At 40.9% G+C, this 16387-nt stretch overlaps 1 protein-coding gene across 7 annotated transcripts in view; it reads right to left on the bottom strand.

The window, feature by feature from the left end:
- Positions 1-16387, bottom strand: part of Calx (sodium/calcium exchanger 3) — a 1242927-nt gene that overhangs the window by 680855 nt on the left and 545685 nt on the right. For 6 of the 7 annotated variants that reach the window (XM_046628885.2, XM_046628886.2, XM_046628892.2 and 3 more), the window contains exon 4: positions 13867-14064. In XM_046628885.2, coding sequence (XP_046484841.1) covers positions 13867-14064 — 198 coding nt within the window. Of the gene's footprint in view, positions 1-11466; positions 12872-13866; positions 14065-16387 lie in introns of those variants that run through there. The other variant, XM_046628893.2, reaches the window with a different exon arrangement.

Genomic DNA, 16387 nt, shown 5'->3' with positions numbered 1-16387 from the left:
GAATAATGAAAGTCCGCATTGAAGAGCATGTTATGGTTACTTCAATTGGTTTCGAAGGTAAGATTATTTGTGATCCCTGCGTTTTTATGTAAGCAATATCTGTGACGAGAAAACGACTCAGAGTGCATTCTCGAGGTATGGTATCAGTTATTTTCTCACAAAGTTCTATAGTATCGTTGCGATGTCCCACATCACGGTAATCAGCAATAAAATGATCGTTTATCTGTTTCAGTTGAGAAAATGTGACTTCTCTTATAAAATTCTTACGTACTAATTTCAAAGCATATGTTGGGTTAAGCGTTATATAAGTGTGATTTATTCTTACGGGTACCGGGGTATTCTGAATTATTACCCAAGGTTCCTTTTCTAAGTAAGGCACTGTGAGTCTATAGATAAGTTTGCCTTCATCTGTGGTTATAGTCAAGTCACTTATTTTAATAAACTTTTCGTAATTTTCCTCCTTAATAGGTATTAGTGTCTTTTTGTCAGTGGCGTCGAAAGCTTGAAGAGCTGTCATAAGCTCCTTTGGAGTAAAAAGAGTGTTATTGACGATACCATGCCTTCCCAATCGGATGGCAGTCATTACCAAATCGATTAGTCGTTGCAGTTCCTTAGATTCGGATAAACTTAGAGTTATAGCTTCCATGTATTCCTGATAAGCAAGCGTTTCATTACCTTTTCTTTTGAATGATTCTAATTGTCCCCATACAGTTTCCAAGGAGTGTTTGAGTTTGAGCTGATTTATATTCAAGATATTAATTTGGACTTAATTGATGTGCAAGGACTTTGTTACAACAAGATTGAGAGTGTCCGTTACATTTTTTAGTGAGGCTAGATTCCCATTAATTATTTCCAAATCATCCGCGTCAGCAGTTCCATAGATTGATTTTTGGATTGTTCCCAAAAAGTTGAACATTTCTTGTTTCGGTCTGATGTTCGGCGAGAGATAAGATTTCCTCAGGGGATACATTTCATTTGCCAGACCTGTCAGAAGGATATGTTTTCCAAATACCGCCTCAACTTCGCGTGAGGCTTCGTAAGTAACATCGCTCGACGCGCGCGCTTTCGGAGTACTTGTTTTGGTTCCGTGGGATTGAGATTCCCTCAATTTAGAGGGGCGGTGCGTCATTTGAAGAATAGGCGCACCCAAGTTTAAAATTACTTCTCAAATATTCTTGTGTGACGAGGCACGGGCAAATTCTAAATCTAAAGCGTCCAGGGCGGACTGGGCGAGGGATCGCTGACCAGGATTCCAGTGGTCCAGATAGGTATCCCGTATCGTCTGGAGGCCTCCGAGTTTGTTGTGGATGTCGAGTAATGGTTTGGTGAACCCACTTGCGTCAATGGATTGGAATATCTTCCACCTTTTCTAATACACGTATACTTTGCCCACTTTCTCCTGGAGTAAAGTCCCTTTGATAACGGAGACATCGAAGTAAGCTAGGGATAAACTGCTACACCTATAACAACCTGTTGAAACCTTGTCCCAAGTGTGTACTCTCTCTTTGCAGGCAGTTCGAATATAGTCTTTCAAGACACTATGCATTCGTTCTATAGACCCGTTCGACTGCGGGTGATATGCAGTCGAGGTGATATGTTTGATAGTATAGTGTTTGAAAAAGGAATCGGTCAGCTCGTTACAAAACTCCTTTTCCATGTCCGTCAGGATTACTTTGGGGCACCCGAAGTTACCTATCCAGTACTCTGATAGAGCCTTGATAACTTCTGTCGCGGTTTTGTTCGTAAGTGGGGCACATTTAATGAATTTAGTTATTGAATCCCGAATCGTGAGGACATATCGGTGTTTATTCCAAGATTCGACCAGAGGTCCGACGATATCTATTGAAATTTGATCATTAGGTTTTTCAGCAAAGGTTTCGATTCAAAAAGAATAGCGGGTGATTTCATTCGTATTTTTTCTTTTCTATACATCTGACACGTGGGGCATGCCTGGATAAAGATATTGCTATCATTCTCCATACGTGACCATACGGCCGTTTCTTTTACTCGGTCAATTGTTTCTGCTAGGCCGAAGTGTTCATTGATGTCGTTGTGAGCGCTGGCCATGATTTCTCTCTGTTGCTGTTTGTTAGGCACATCCTTTCCTTTCAAGCAAAATAATATGTCTGTACCTGAGTCCTGACGTATCCTCTTGAGATCTTCGATGATCGAATTGGTTTCTTCTTTGGTGATTTTCTTAGGATCAATCCAGAAGTATATCTTTTTGTACCTTTTCGGGTGAATGTAGTTTTTGAGTTTCTCAAGTCTATCAGTCTGATTCTTTGGTATAATCAGGGTGTTGTAAGAGGCATTCTTTTCTTCAAAGGTAATCTTCACCCATCTGCCGTCCTCCTCCTTTCGATTTCGGTTGGCAACGAGTTTGATTTGAGATTTCGTTCTGCCTGTTGTAAATGACAATCTCTCGATGTCAATGTGGCGTGCGGCAATATGGTGGACCCACTTGGGATTCCTATCAATGGGTGTGACTTCGTATAGTCCCTTTTCCAAATCGGTGAGATTTCCAAAAATCTCCTTCGTTGTGCAGAAGACTCTAGATAACTCATCCGCTACTACATTACTTTTTCCCGAAACATGTTTGATCAGGCATGAGTATTCCTCCAACCTGAATCTCCAACGCAACAGGCGTTGACTGGGGTGTACGCAATTTTTCAGCCATACGAGTGCACAATGATCGGTGCGGATGATGAAGGGTTTATCCGGTATATTGAGCAAATATACTCTTGGTCTCTTGACGGATCATACAACAGCAAGCATCTCCTTCTCTGTCGTGCTGTAATTCTTTTCCGCATCATTCAAGGTTCGAGATAAGAAATATATGGGGTGGCCGTCTTGAGATAGTACGGCTCCAATTCCATCGTTTGACGCGTCGGTGGTTACGACGCGGCGACGTATTGTTTAGCTGGGTCTGATCTCAGAAGTATCTGTGGCGTGACCAACTTTTCTTTCAGGGTTTCGAAGGCTTCTTGGCAGGCTAGTGACCAATCCCATGGGGTGTCCTTTCTTGTTAACCTTGTTCATGGTTTCGCTAACATTAAATAGTTTTGTATAAACTTTCAGTAATATCTCGTCAAACCAAGGAAAGATCAAATTGTCTTAACGTTGACTGGAACGGGTAATTGTTGAATCGCTCTAGTCTTCTCCGGATCTGGTTTGCTTCCTTCGTCAGTGATGACATATCTGAGGTATCTTACTTCAGTTTTCATGAAGGCGCACTTCTCTGGTTGGAGTTTCAGGTTACATTGTCTTAAACGCTGAAATACGGTTCTTACATTTTGATGGTGTTCTTCCTCCGTTTCACCAAAAATTATTATGTCATCAATGTAGACGCAACAGATCTTCTGATTCAATCCTCTCAGCGCATCGTTCATCATGCGTTGGAAGGTCGCAGGAGCGTTTTGTAATCCGAAATGCATTCGTTGGTATTCAAAATGCCCGTCGGGGGTTGAGAGGGCAGTATATTTTTTGGAGTCAGCAGCCATGTTGATCTGTTGAAAGCCTGCGGCCATGTCGACGGTGGTAAAGAACTTGGCCCTTCCCATGTGGTCGAGTAAATCCTCGATTATCGGTATCGGATAAGAATACTGAACGGTAAGTTCATTAATCTTCCTGAAATCGATCACAATTCTATACTTGGGTTTTCCGTCGGGGCCCGGTTTTTTGGGTACAACCCAAAGTGGCGAGTTGTATGGTGACTCGGATTCCGTTATTATTCCTTGTTTTAACATTTTCTCTACTCCCTCCTTAACGACCTACTGGTGCAGCTGTGGAGCACGGAAACTTTTCACATTCACAACGCGTTGAGGATCTGACAACTCGATACGATGTTCAGTCATTGAAGTTCCATTGACCATGTCTTCCTCCTGTATGGCAAAGATATCGCTGAAATCCTGAAGAATACTCCAAATTTCTTTCTGGTACTCCTTCGGTAGGTGTTTCAAGTCGACAGTATGTTGGAGCGCCTGCTCTCTTTCACCACGTGGTTGTAGCCATACACCCGAGGTTGACATACTCTTTACTCAGTGGACTTGGACGTTCTCTAGTCCGAGCTCGATATCTTCGCCTTCGACGATGATGATGATTCCATAAGCAGTACCATGATTGTCCGTGTGTACAATCTGCACCGGGATATTTTCCATAGGCATTCCGTCTCTATAGACCATGCGTAACATGAGATCGAGATTCTTTTCGTCGGTATCGATGGCAATTTTGTTCACCGAATTAGGTTTAAATCGAATTCTTCGGTCGCTGCTAAGGTGGTGTGTCTTATTCTTCAGTGTGAGCGTCGAGGCATTCAACTGGAAATCTCGTCTCCTCATAAACGGGTTTCCCATGATTCCATCTTCTTCGTCAGGCAGATAATCGTCTAGTATTATGACAAATTCGTCCTTTAGTCCCATATGAGTTAACACAGCAATTTTGTTCGCCAAATTTAATGCTTTGCCTGTCTTAAAGGAAATTTTGCGTTTCATAATTGGACAAATTTGTTTATCCGATGGATAAATAAACTTCCGTTTTATGAGGTTTATCGATGCACCTGTATCGACCATAAGGGCTACTCCTTGCTTTGTTTCTTCAAATTTTATCACAGCACACTGTAATAGCCCCTGTGAAACTGAACATACGCGGGCTCCTGTTGACACTCATCCTCTAATTTGTCCTCCTGTCCCTTTATTTCCTCTTCCTCTGACTGGAGTTTCTCTGACGTGCAATTGACTTGGTCGTTGGGCGGTTTGTCTTCGAGGCTGGCGTTCTGAATATTTACGTCTCGCTTATTGTCGTTAGTATTAGAGCGTTGGTCGTTCTTTGGTCGGCGCGGAGCGTAACAGTTCTGGCTGTAGTGTCCTTTGGTTCCGCAGTTATGACATACTGCTTGTTGTTCATGGGCGGTCCGATGTGTGTTACAGGTGTGGCATTCACATCTCTGGAGTTCTTTATCTTCATCTTGTTCCGCTTTGTCGTGGTGATGGACAGACGCTGGTGGTCGAGGAGTTAACCTTGGCCAGTTCGTCGAGGTTCTTTGTTGTACCTGGAATCTTCGCGTATCTGATGCGCTGCCTGGCCCGTGAATTTGGGACTGTTCCAAAACGTGGGTTTCGAGGCTGTGTCGTTACTGTTCACCAGCTATTGTCGATGCATTCGGAAATTCAATTCCTCGCCTTCGGCTCCTTTCGCGGTCTTCTGGGCTTTTAGTAACTTAAAGTACTAACGGTTTTTGACTTGATGGAATATTCTCTGATTGAGTCCGTACAGATAGTACTGGCACACTCTATTTTCGAGGTCTTGAAGATTGGGATCGATGTTCGCTCGTAGTTGTTGATTCAAGAAGGCAGCTACGAGATCTTGGTGGATCTGATTGAATTTGAGATTGTAGGCGTCCACAGTGTCGCCCTTTCAGCCTGTTCTGCCAAGCTCCATTTCCAATGTGGTGGCACTTTTCTCGACAATGACGGCTGATCTTATGACTTTGAGTAAAGTTCGGATTGTACGAGGTCTCCTCTGGTTGATGGTCTTCTGAAGAGCTCCTCCCGTCTTCAAGCTGATTACCATGCTCAAAAACGGGAAACGTTGGATTGGCATAACTACCATATCGGCGGCTTTTACTTGCATGATCCAAGCGTGTACATCTTCGCCTGCTTTTCCTTCCAGTCTGCGATCAATGATCTCGATGGCTTGAAACGCGGGTAGGAAATCTTGGATCGCATAGGGCTCGTCCGCTTGGCGATTTGGTTCTCCAGGGTATCTTTCGGCCGCATCGGAGCGTAGACTGACATCGTTTAAGTAAGCTTCCGTTCGTGCATACGGGCCTGGGTCTCTAGTATTCCGAGGGGGAAGCACGTCTCGGGGTGGCGCAGTTGCCGGTAGTTGAATTCTCGTTTCGTTTCTTCGAGAGAGTTCCTTAATGTTCCTCATTATCTCCTGCTGTTGGCGTAAAGCTTCGGGATCATTCAGCAAATGGGTCATACTGAACGTTACAGTGTCCGGACGACGATGTGGTAAAGCAGCAGACATTTCCAAGGCTCTTCGTTCTCTTCTTGCTATTCTAGACGACGACGCGGGACGTTGCCACGGATATTGCTACCAGTACCTCGTGGGATTTCGTAATCCGTCGGATCAATAGGCCACTGTGGACTAGGCCTTGGTGTAAGGCGTACGTTTGGCATCCGTGATAAACGTCGGCTTTCCTCGAGAACGCGTTGCAGTGTCGAATCCGCATCCGACAAGATATCATGATTTACATTGGCTCGCGCAGTGGAGAATCGGTCATTCTCTAATAAGCGATTTTAGTGAGGAATCGGTATAGGCATCGTATTTATACTTTGATGGTCTAAGTCTGAATTGGCTGGGGAGCCCACCTCATTGATGCGCGGTGTCGGTGGCAGCAATCGGTTTTGAGCGAGCCCGTCTAATGCCGAGTAACGCGGTGGGTTCATTACGGTTGAAGGAGCTATCTGAGTAGGACCTTCCACCTCCGATTTTACGAGATGCGCGGTATCTACTTGAATTCGCGGTATCGCTCCGGTATGATTTCCGGGCGGTCTCAAAATATTAGAAACATTCGAATCATCGTTAGCTGTTAAGCGATAATAGTTATTGATTGCTTCTCGATTGGTATTACTATTCGTAAGAGCTTCCTCTCGACGATTTTCTTCGGTTAATTGGTTATTTGGTTGTTGCATTGCCCGAAACATTTGGTTGGTGACGCTTTCAAGCGTGTCTTTGGGACGCGGAACTGTCTCAGAGTTTCGACTTATTTCTACATTATTGCGACGAATGAAGTCGTGTTCACAGCGTTCTTGATTTCTCAATTGAATAAAACGGGTAACCTCTTCTATAGGCAAATCTTCACGGCGAGCAAGTTGACGCGCAGTTAACCTCTCTCTGTTTAATTTCTCTAGACCAAGACGGTATTTGCCACTTGCATTTAAATCATTACGTTCGGTGGCTTCTTGTAGCTTATTTACAAGCTGAGTCATTTGGTTTGTCAAATCCTAAAATCTCTCTTCGAACCGGGATTCAGAAGTGACGGGTTGTCCATCTTCTGCAGTCTCAACAATAGTAGGAGGTACTGCCGATCTCCGGTCATTGTTTTCGTTCTTGTCCATCGTGAATTTGTTTTTAAATTCACCTTGAGTCAAGCTTTGACTTTTTTTATTTGAATGATTCAAGTTTGACCATTAAATTCTTAGTTCCGATTACGATTTTTTTTTTTATCGATGCGTTTACAGTCACTCGAGTAAGTAACAAAATGCTTGTACTTACGTTATGAGTAGCCAAATTGAGGTGTGCAGCATCACACTCGAAGATCGTCGTAGCCGTCGGTACGAGGCTTCGATGTCCTGGAGTCTCTGACAGGCACCGGGGGCAAGAATATAAGAGCAGTTCGAGTCCGAGTGTCCTTATTCTCACTTCACTTCACTTAGATGGTTTAAATGCGAAGTTTGTTGTATTCAAGGAGTGCAAAATTTCAAACTTGCTTCCTTCTCAATAAATACACAAGTTCACTATGGGAATTGTCCAGTGTAGAATCAGACGGTCTACACTCAGTCCCTGATTATCAAGCGGTCTACACATAGTCCTTGATTGTCTACGCAAGGCGGCCTTTCACTCTATCCCTTGCTAGGTGCAATTCGTAATAATTACTTATAAACGCGTAGCCGAAGGTTCACGCGTGAATTTATTGGGCTCATGCACTTACTTCCAATGCTCGTCACTATGATCCGGCCGTTTGATACGCACACCGCGTTCGTTGGTTTAAATCGGATCCTGGCAGGATCGCCAAATTTGTCATGCGTAAATTACGCAACGATCATATATATTCATACGTTCATTCAAAACAGAGTTATAATAGATAACAACAATAGTGAGTGCGGGCGTTAACGCTATATTAAATTTATGTATAAGCAAAATTAGGCGTGCGTTACGCCGGGAAGCAGTATTGAGACTGCCCACCCGGTCTCTCGCCGGGCTCAGCGACAGTGCATATAAAGTGCATATAATCGCGTAATTTGAGCAGTGCTGCCTTTGATAAGGAAGCCAAGCGCGCAAAGCGGGCTATCTGCACGATGAATTTCGCACTCATTTGAATGATCCACGGCATGTTCCTACGAGAGCATATAGAACTGTTAAATTTTATGACAAATGTTCCAGCTCTATCACAGCGGTGCAGGGACCGCGACCCGCCCCGCAGCACCCCTTGAGCGGCTTTGTTAACAAATTGAATAACTTCCTTAAAAATCGTCCTAGAGAGTTGATTTTTCTTTTAATTCTGCCTATTTTATTCTCGCGAACACGATAGTATCCTTGAAAATCAATATTTCCTAATACTTACCCCAATAATTATTGTGTTTCCTTGATTTGAATACGTTGTGATAGAGCTGGAACATTTGTCATAAAATGTAACAGTTTTATATCCTCTTGTAGGAACATGCCGGGGATCATTTAAATGAGTACGAAATTCATCGTGCAGAGTAGCCCGCCTTGCGCGCTTGGCTTCCTTATCGGCAGCAGTGCTCAAATTACGCGATTATATGCACTTTATATGCACTGTCGCCGAACCCGGCGAGAGGCCGTGTGAGCAGTCTCAATACTGCTTCCTGGCGTAACGCACGCCTAATTTTACTTATACATAAATTTAACATAACGTTAACGCCCGCACTCACCATTGTTGTTACCAATTATAACGTAATTCTCTGTTTTGAATAAACGTATGAATATATATATATATATAATCGTTGCGTAATATTCGCATGACAACGTGATGCCTATATAAATAATTTTTCTATAAATGGCGAAGGTTGTAATAATGTAATTACATTTTGTACAGTGTTTCCACCATGACAATAGCTTTATTATATACTCAAAACGAAAAATTCAGAGTAATAATTACGAATTTCTAATTTCTTTCCTGTGCGAAAGTTGCAGAATGTAATAAGTAATTTTGTCATGGAAAATTCCAGACGAAAATCCAAGGCGGATGGGGCTCCTCCGAATAGTTACCCGAGACGGTCCACCGCTGATAAAGCGGATAGCGAGTCGTCCGTATAGATGGCTACCCACGACACGGTGATTCTTATCGGCATTCATTTCATATAAGCATTCTTGATCCTCTAATGGAAGCGAACAGTCAGACCGACGCTCACATCATATTTCCTACGTGTGTACTTTCTTAAATATTCATTTTAATCTATAAACAAAGCAGACTATCTACTCAATGATCCATCTGACCGGTTTACGTATTTCATCATAATTCCAATACCGACTGTGTGGCAACACCCAAATAGGTTTCCACAAAGCAATTTTATTTCTTGGTACTTTCAAAGTGGAGTTGCCCAACAAATTCGTAGTAATTGTCGCGACGTGTACGCACGTAAATTCTGCCTAATGGTAAAGGCCCTTCGGCGGTCATCAGCAAACCCTTTCAGGTAGCTTGAGAGAGAGAAAGACAGAGATATATGAGCAATAGAAAAGTAAGTATTATGCCGTTATTCTTAGACTTGTTTTTTGGGAGGAAGGAGGCCAATTCGTTCTTTTAATGAGCTAGCAGATGTTCACACTTCAGTCTCGTCTACAAAGTCATCGAGTACAGTGCATTTCATGCAGCAGTCCGATTACGTGTTACTTTATGTATTCAAAAAGCGTCGCTTTGTGCTCCAGTCTTCACACATGTAAATTTATTAATTTGTGAAAACATACATACACCACATTCATTTTTAGTTTCCAATCTGTAATACGATATTTTAGATTATAATGAATAAATTGTGTTAGAGAGTATTGATAAAAATTGTGGGTGCTTGCGCGTCAGCAAACAACGTTGTCGCACGTTTATCCTCGGATTTCGAATCTCTGGATATTTCTTATTTTGGTGAGTGAGAATATCATTTACAAACAAAATAATTAGTACGGAGAAAGTAATGCTCCAAAACGATAACGTTTCATGAAGCATCGAAATATAATACATGTAAAATTGATTGTAACATATTTTTGGCAAACTCATTCAGCACAGTGGCAATTTCAGGATTTCCCGATTCGTTTCTAACTATCCGAGTGGACGACTCTTTAAAATGGCGTCCAATATTTATTTCATCTGCAAGGAATCATTGGGAGAACTGAAAATCTGTACAGTGAAACGAAGAGGAATCGAAACGTTGATCTTAGCCAGCTGCGAACGAAAAGTTAGAAAATAACCAAAATATTCATTGAAGGGCAAAGAAAGTGTAACTGTCCACGCCAAATTCTACAAATCGTACAAAATCCCCAAGTTCATTGCAGCTTACTTGCGTAAAAATAACGAACCGATCACGAATACCTCCACGAGGAGTTCTCCGCAATTCGATTTTGAGAATTGCTGTCTATTTTGTGAGAGTGATGCGTCGGAATTATTCGCTAAAAAGGAATCTCGAAAACGGCATACGTCACAGCGACCAGTCGGTCTTATTACGATACAAGACATTTGGCAAAATATTTTGAGTGCAGCAGCTGCGCGATCCGATACTTGGGGCAATGAAGGTTTGAACTGCGTAGTTCATGTCGATAATTTAGTCAGTATGAAAGCCCGTTACCATGCCATCCGCAGTTTTGTAAGCGAAACAAGTAATTGTTACTCAGAATTTTTTGTTTATGGCTGTACCCTCTCTGTACCGTAACCTACCGACGTCCAATTACCACAAGAAAGCACACATGCTTATACCATAGCCTTTAAGATCCATATCGATCCGGATTCAGTTACCATCTTCGTGTGCAATGGTCTCGCACCAAAAATCTGCATACAACATACCATCTGTGGTTTCGCAAGCGAGTTTACGTTCATGTAATGCTATGCAATATAAATATATTGTAACGGATACGGTTTATCTTGAGACCAGAGCCTATGAGATAAATCCGTTATTGTGTGTTCTTTGTCACTTCATAATGAAAAAGTATATTTATAATGAACCCCCTCTGATGGGTTAAAAGCAGGATCAGCTTATCAGACCCAAAAAAAAAACCGTGAACAGTCGAACTACGTGGACTTAGGTATCACCACAGCCGCCTTGATACGTGAACAGGCATCTCCACCCGTTGCTCCCTTCAGTAAGACAAGGGTTTGTTGGCCATTGCTTCAAGCTGGAGACAAGTGAGAGAGGCGTATTTCACCTAGTCGGAGATACGGGTTTTCCATTACTCCCTTCTAATTGCGAACTCGGAGTAAACAGAGTCGCCTGCTTATTTTCTGTTTTGGGTTACTGACCTTAAACATCGCCAATCTTCCAGACCAGGGATCACCTTGGCTAGCTGTTGCTTTACTCCCCCCCCCCCCCCCCCCCCTTTTCAAGGTGAAATTTTATGTTCCAGAAATATGTTTCACAACGTGACAGACGAGTGCATGTTTAGACAGTATATAGTTTTTAATAGCGATAATTTCAAATACAATTGGTATCGTCCGTAGACGGCGATATGGTTTATAAAGTTAACCGTAGTGAACAAAAATAAAAATGAAAATAAAGAAATAATAATATTCACAATTAAGTACGCGGCTCTAATCTATCCTTTACTAATTCCCTTTAGAAGTTCCGGGATATCGTGGACTCTAATTTGACAATAATTTTCTAATTCAGGACTAAGCTCTTTGCTTGAAATTCCTTCCTAAAATCGTGAAGCTAAATTCGAGAATGCACTCTAGACGAGTAACACTTCTTATAAATGTGACGCAACTCGGCGCTTTGCCGGACAACTAGTGCCCGCTCTTCGTGGTCCTCCAGTTTTATACTCTCCCAGAGCTGTTGTGAGATTATCTTATCGACGTCATTTCCCTATTTGTGTGTCCTGTTATGTGTCATCGTCTTGATATGCGTTGGTCAGCGGCCGTCGTCTTTGTTCATTATTTTGGGTTCATGTAGGTCACTGTCGATATCGATGGTGGTCTCGATCAGCTGTCCGTTACAGTTGTGTCGTGATTTGTGTATGTTACGGGCAGCATTGATGTCAATGCGATCTTGAAGAGCTGTCCGTTACAATATATATGTCATTTTCATGTCTTTACTTTGGGGCATTCCATACCAAAACGATCAAGATTCTACGGCGAGGTCTCAGATTTTTTAAATAATTTTTGTATAAAAGTACATGACGAAAAACTCATTCGGTAATTTGTTCAGAATTTTTCGACCCAGCGCATTTGAGTTATGATTTAAAAACTCGAAAAAAAACCCCACTTTCTAAAATCTGAAAAAATTCTGAAAAATCTTATGAAATATAACAAAATTTTTGGCGCTTATTAGAAGACGGAGATTCAGAAACGATGCAAAAACCAAAATAAGAAAAACAATTTTCAATTGCAATTAACTGCCTAACTAACAATGTTGGGTCATTTTTGCATAGGACCTGTTTTATAGAAGACATTATAACGCACATATTTTCTGAAAAAATTTTTCGATAGAATGCATTTCGCAAAAGATAACTCAAAAAACTCGATTTTTAATTTTCAGTGATTTTTAATTGCTAAAATGCAACTATTTCGTGGTCGAAAACTTGAAGTCGTGAACTATAAGTCCAAAAACCTACAAAAGAAAATCGCGAGTGGGTGGCCTCAAAGAATAAGTCTCAAGTGTATTCCGACTGGACTAGGGGTTGTACTCCCTCGTCGCTAGTCGATCCTTCGCAGATTCGGCGGTCATCTATTGGCAGGGTGAGCGGTGTAGGCTGCAGCGCGCCGGCCGCCAGCTGAGATTGCGCCGGCCATGGATTCCTGCGATGCAGGGATCTTCATTGGCTCCCCCTCTGCAGCCTCGACATCCTTCTTCCGAAATCGTCGCCATTCCGACACTCTGTAATTTCCTCGAATTCGTTTCTGACTTTCTGCTTGATGCCGTTGATACTCGAATAACAAAAAGAAACAAAAAGCCTGAAACATGTTATTCACTGCTCGCTACAGTGTCCCCTCTCGGAATTTCGGATGCGTGACTCCAGTTCTGGAAATTTACAAATATTTCGCTACTCGATCTCGGAAATCCCTCACATTTGGTACTGTCTAGGGTTTTGGGAGCGACTTGTAACGGGCATCAAAAATACCACGTTACAACATATATTTTTTTTCATCTGCCAATATACGGATTTGAGCGGTGAAAACAATCGCAAAAAATGGAGACCCAGCAGGGTGATTTCTTAATGGATTTGAATGAAACCAACGCTCAAATGGTTTCATCAATAACACGTACCTACCGCAATTCACCTTTGTCGGTCAAATATTTTTTCTATTCGAGGAAAATGTCGAGTTCCACGATGCCAATTTTTTTTTGTTCGTTACTAATACACTGCCAAATATTTTTAGAATATATGGCAAAATTAAAGGTGTCGCAGTGAATGACAAGAAAAATGTCTTTTTTTCTGAAAATAGCCTTTTCGATGCCATTAAAAATACAACATCTATTGCAATACATAATTCTTGGAAAAAAATGAATTTTTTTCATGTAAAATTTTTTTTTTGTCCGGCTTAAATCTTCCATGATATATGAAAAAAAAAATCAGTCATTAAACGACCACATTGGAAAATTCGAAAAAATTCACACAGAGTACCCTTGAGTACAACGGATCTCTCCGTTGTATCCATTCTACAATTCCTTAAGTTATCAACATTTCTCGACAAGTACCGTATTAACTCAGAAGTATCAATATGCAACCATAAGCTTCAGAGAGTCCCAGATTCGTTTGCAAATTGTGCTACTACTATCAAGAAAGCATGAAAGATTGCGCAATCCCCAAATAGTTGGCAAGAGGGGAACTTGATATGAAGTGGTCAGAATGAAGGCTGGAAATTTTTTACAGCAGTGGAGATGCTTTGGATTCTTGTATAGCAAAAATATACGTACTTACCAAGTAAAATTGAGGCGTTGGCTCTCTGAACTAGTTTGTCAACTGTGTTCTTGAATTCCTTAGATTCCTTGATTCGCACCTGAGCACGTGAGACCTCTCCCAGACGAGGACGCCCAAGCAGAGTAATTTTTTCTTCATCGGTTCTTCCTTCGGGTGGTTTGTGTTTAGCGATAACTGCCATCTCCGCATCAGCTGTAACTAGAATACAAATGCCTGTGTCAATGCTGAATCTGCGTTATGAAAATGCACGTTTATACAAAGGCCATAACTTTCAAAATGTCAAAAAAATATGGTGTCATTCAAATTCCCAGTTATTTCCTCGTCCATTCAATGTGGGTCTGGAGTGGCAAGTAACGTTGAAACTGTTGAGATCAATGCTAGTGATGGCCACTTATCTGAGAATAATCGATGTATCGATTAATCGATTTCAACAAAATAATCGGACACGGCTCGATTAAATTGTAAAAATTAATCAATTTGGTAAATTTCTGCGTGTAGTCTTAATATCAGAAGAGATATTTCGATAATTCATAGTCTTATGCAAAATATTTTTAAGTTTGATAAATTTTGAGTAATTGATACTTAAATCACATACATCGATACTGTATTGCATCGTTCGTGTGAGTAAACAAGCGGCTCCAGACCCACATTGAATCGACGAGGAAATAACTAGGAATTTGAATGACACCATATTTTTTTGAGTTGAATTGATTGAATTTATTCATGTAATTCGACTTCATTTTTCTATTCCAAATAATAATAATTATTTTTCCTCAAATTCAGATAGATTTATTAAATTGAAATTGCTTCATTTGAATTCAGGTATTTGGGAATTTCCTTCTTCTCGATTTAAAATTACTTTTTTATTTGAATTTAATTATTTTTCTCTTCAAACACAAAATTTTGGCATGAATCTAAAGTAATTCAAAGTAACTTGACTTATTACAACTCTTCCTAATTCAGTTATATCTCAAATTATTCTCATGATTTCAGTTATCATTTTTAGTGATTCAGTGAATTCTCATTTACTCAGTTATTTTGTGTTAACTCAGGTGAATTGTAATTGATTTACAAACCTATTGACACGTCAATTCAGCGAGTTGTTGTTCCCTCGAATTATTGAAAAATCGGATGTCAATGATGAATTTAAAACTAGTGGAAAAGTTATGTTGCAAAGACACAAAAAATGTTCGGAAAGCATAATTCAGATTGATTGAATGACTAATCATGAACCCTAACGGCATATCAATCATCTAAAATCTCTAGTTTTATGCATACATCGATGATTGGAAGTGTTTTATAACATTAAATCTTAAATCCGCTGATTTATTTCGAGATTCATTTTTATTTTCACTCGTGTATGTGTGTTTCGTAGTATTGTGGAGCTGGGCATTCGCTTATTTTCACACACACGAGTGTGCGTCCGTGGGTGTGCGGCCGGCAGCGTGTGCCGCGGCAACAATACCGAGGTCAGCGCTCGAGAAGGGGTACAACAGCGAGTGAGGGGAGGTGCCGATATTTACTTTGTAACCGAATAATAATAATTCACCCAGACGAACAAAACAGCAATTTCCGTGGCGGTAAATCCAGATGAAATGGTGCACTCTGATTGGCCTAACGCTATCGCTTATAATTCAAAAACTATGCGTCGGACGAGCTTTCGGTAAAGAAATTCTCGGTTGCATTTCAGTCAGGTATCACGCTGGCTGGTCCGTGTCCCTCAATTTAGGGACACCCTGTATACAAATTGAGAGGAAAAGCGAAGAACGAATTTCAGTCTAAACATTATCAATATTTTACGAATCCTGCTTGATAACGTTGTTTTTTAATTTTCGCCCTCCTTCTTTTCCAACTTCCCATCAAACTGAGTTAATCTTTAGTTAAAAAACAAATTAGTAATTATGGTGAACGTTGAAAGACACATGTGTTCAAATAGTGGACTTATCGGAAAAGAGCAAGACCAGGAAGCACAAGAAAGAGAAAGAAAAAAATTTCAAAGAAGCGTCTTAAATCTAGAGATAAGTAATTCACACGCAATGATAATCAAACTGCAGAGACCCCTAACAAATTTAAGCACATCCATTAGTTTCATCTTACCCGACAGACTTATCATAGATTTTTCAATTCACAAAGCCATCATTTTGGAAAAGAATTTTCGATAATCAAAAATGCAAACTGCAAGAAGATTATTAACCTTCTAGACCTAAAAAATAACTCTAGGAAGAAGAGTAATAAGATTGACAAGTCAAAATGGCTAGTAAATCTTTCTAATGTTCCAATACCAGAACATGTAGCTGATTTTGTCAGTTTTGGACCTCAACATGGTGTTCCTATAAAGACAAATCACATTCCGACAACTAATCTTATTGCTGATTTTGAGTCCAGCATTGATAAAATTCCCTTGGAAGTTAGAAATCAAGCAAGAACCGACTTTTCCAGTGAAATATGCAATTTCAAGCACAATCCTCGCATATCTGGTCGATTTAATACCACTGTTATCAATGAAGTTAAATTGTTCCGC

The sequence above is a fragment of the Neodiprion pinetum genome, chromosome 5 (assembly GCF_021155775.2).
Source record: "Neodiprion pinetum isolate iyNeoPine1 chromosome 5, iyNeoPine1.2, whole genome shotgun sequence".
NCBI lineage: Eukaryota > Metazoa > Arthropoda > Insecta > Hymenoptera > Diprionidae > Neodiprion > Neodiprion pinetum.
Note: the sequence above shows the minus strand (reverse complement) of the source record. Positions and strands in the feature narration are given on the sequence as shown.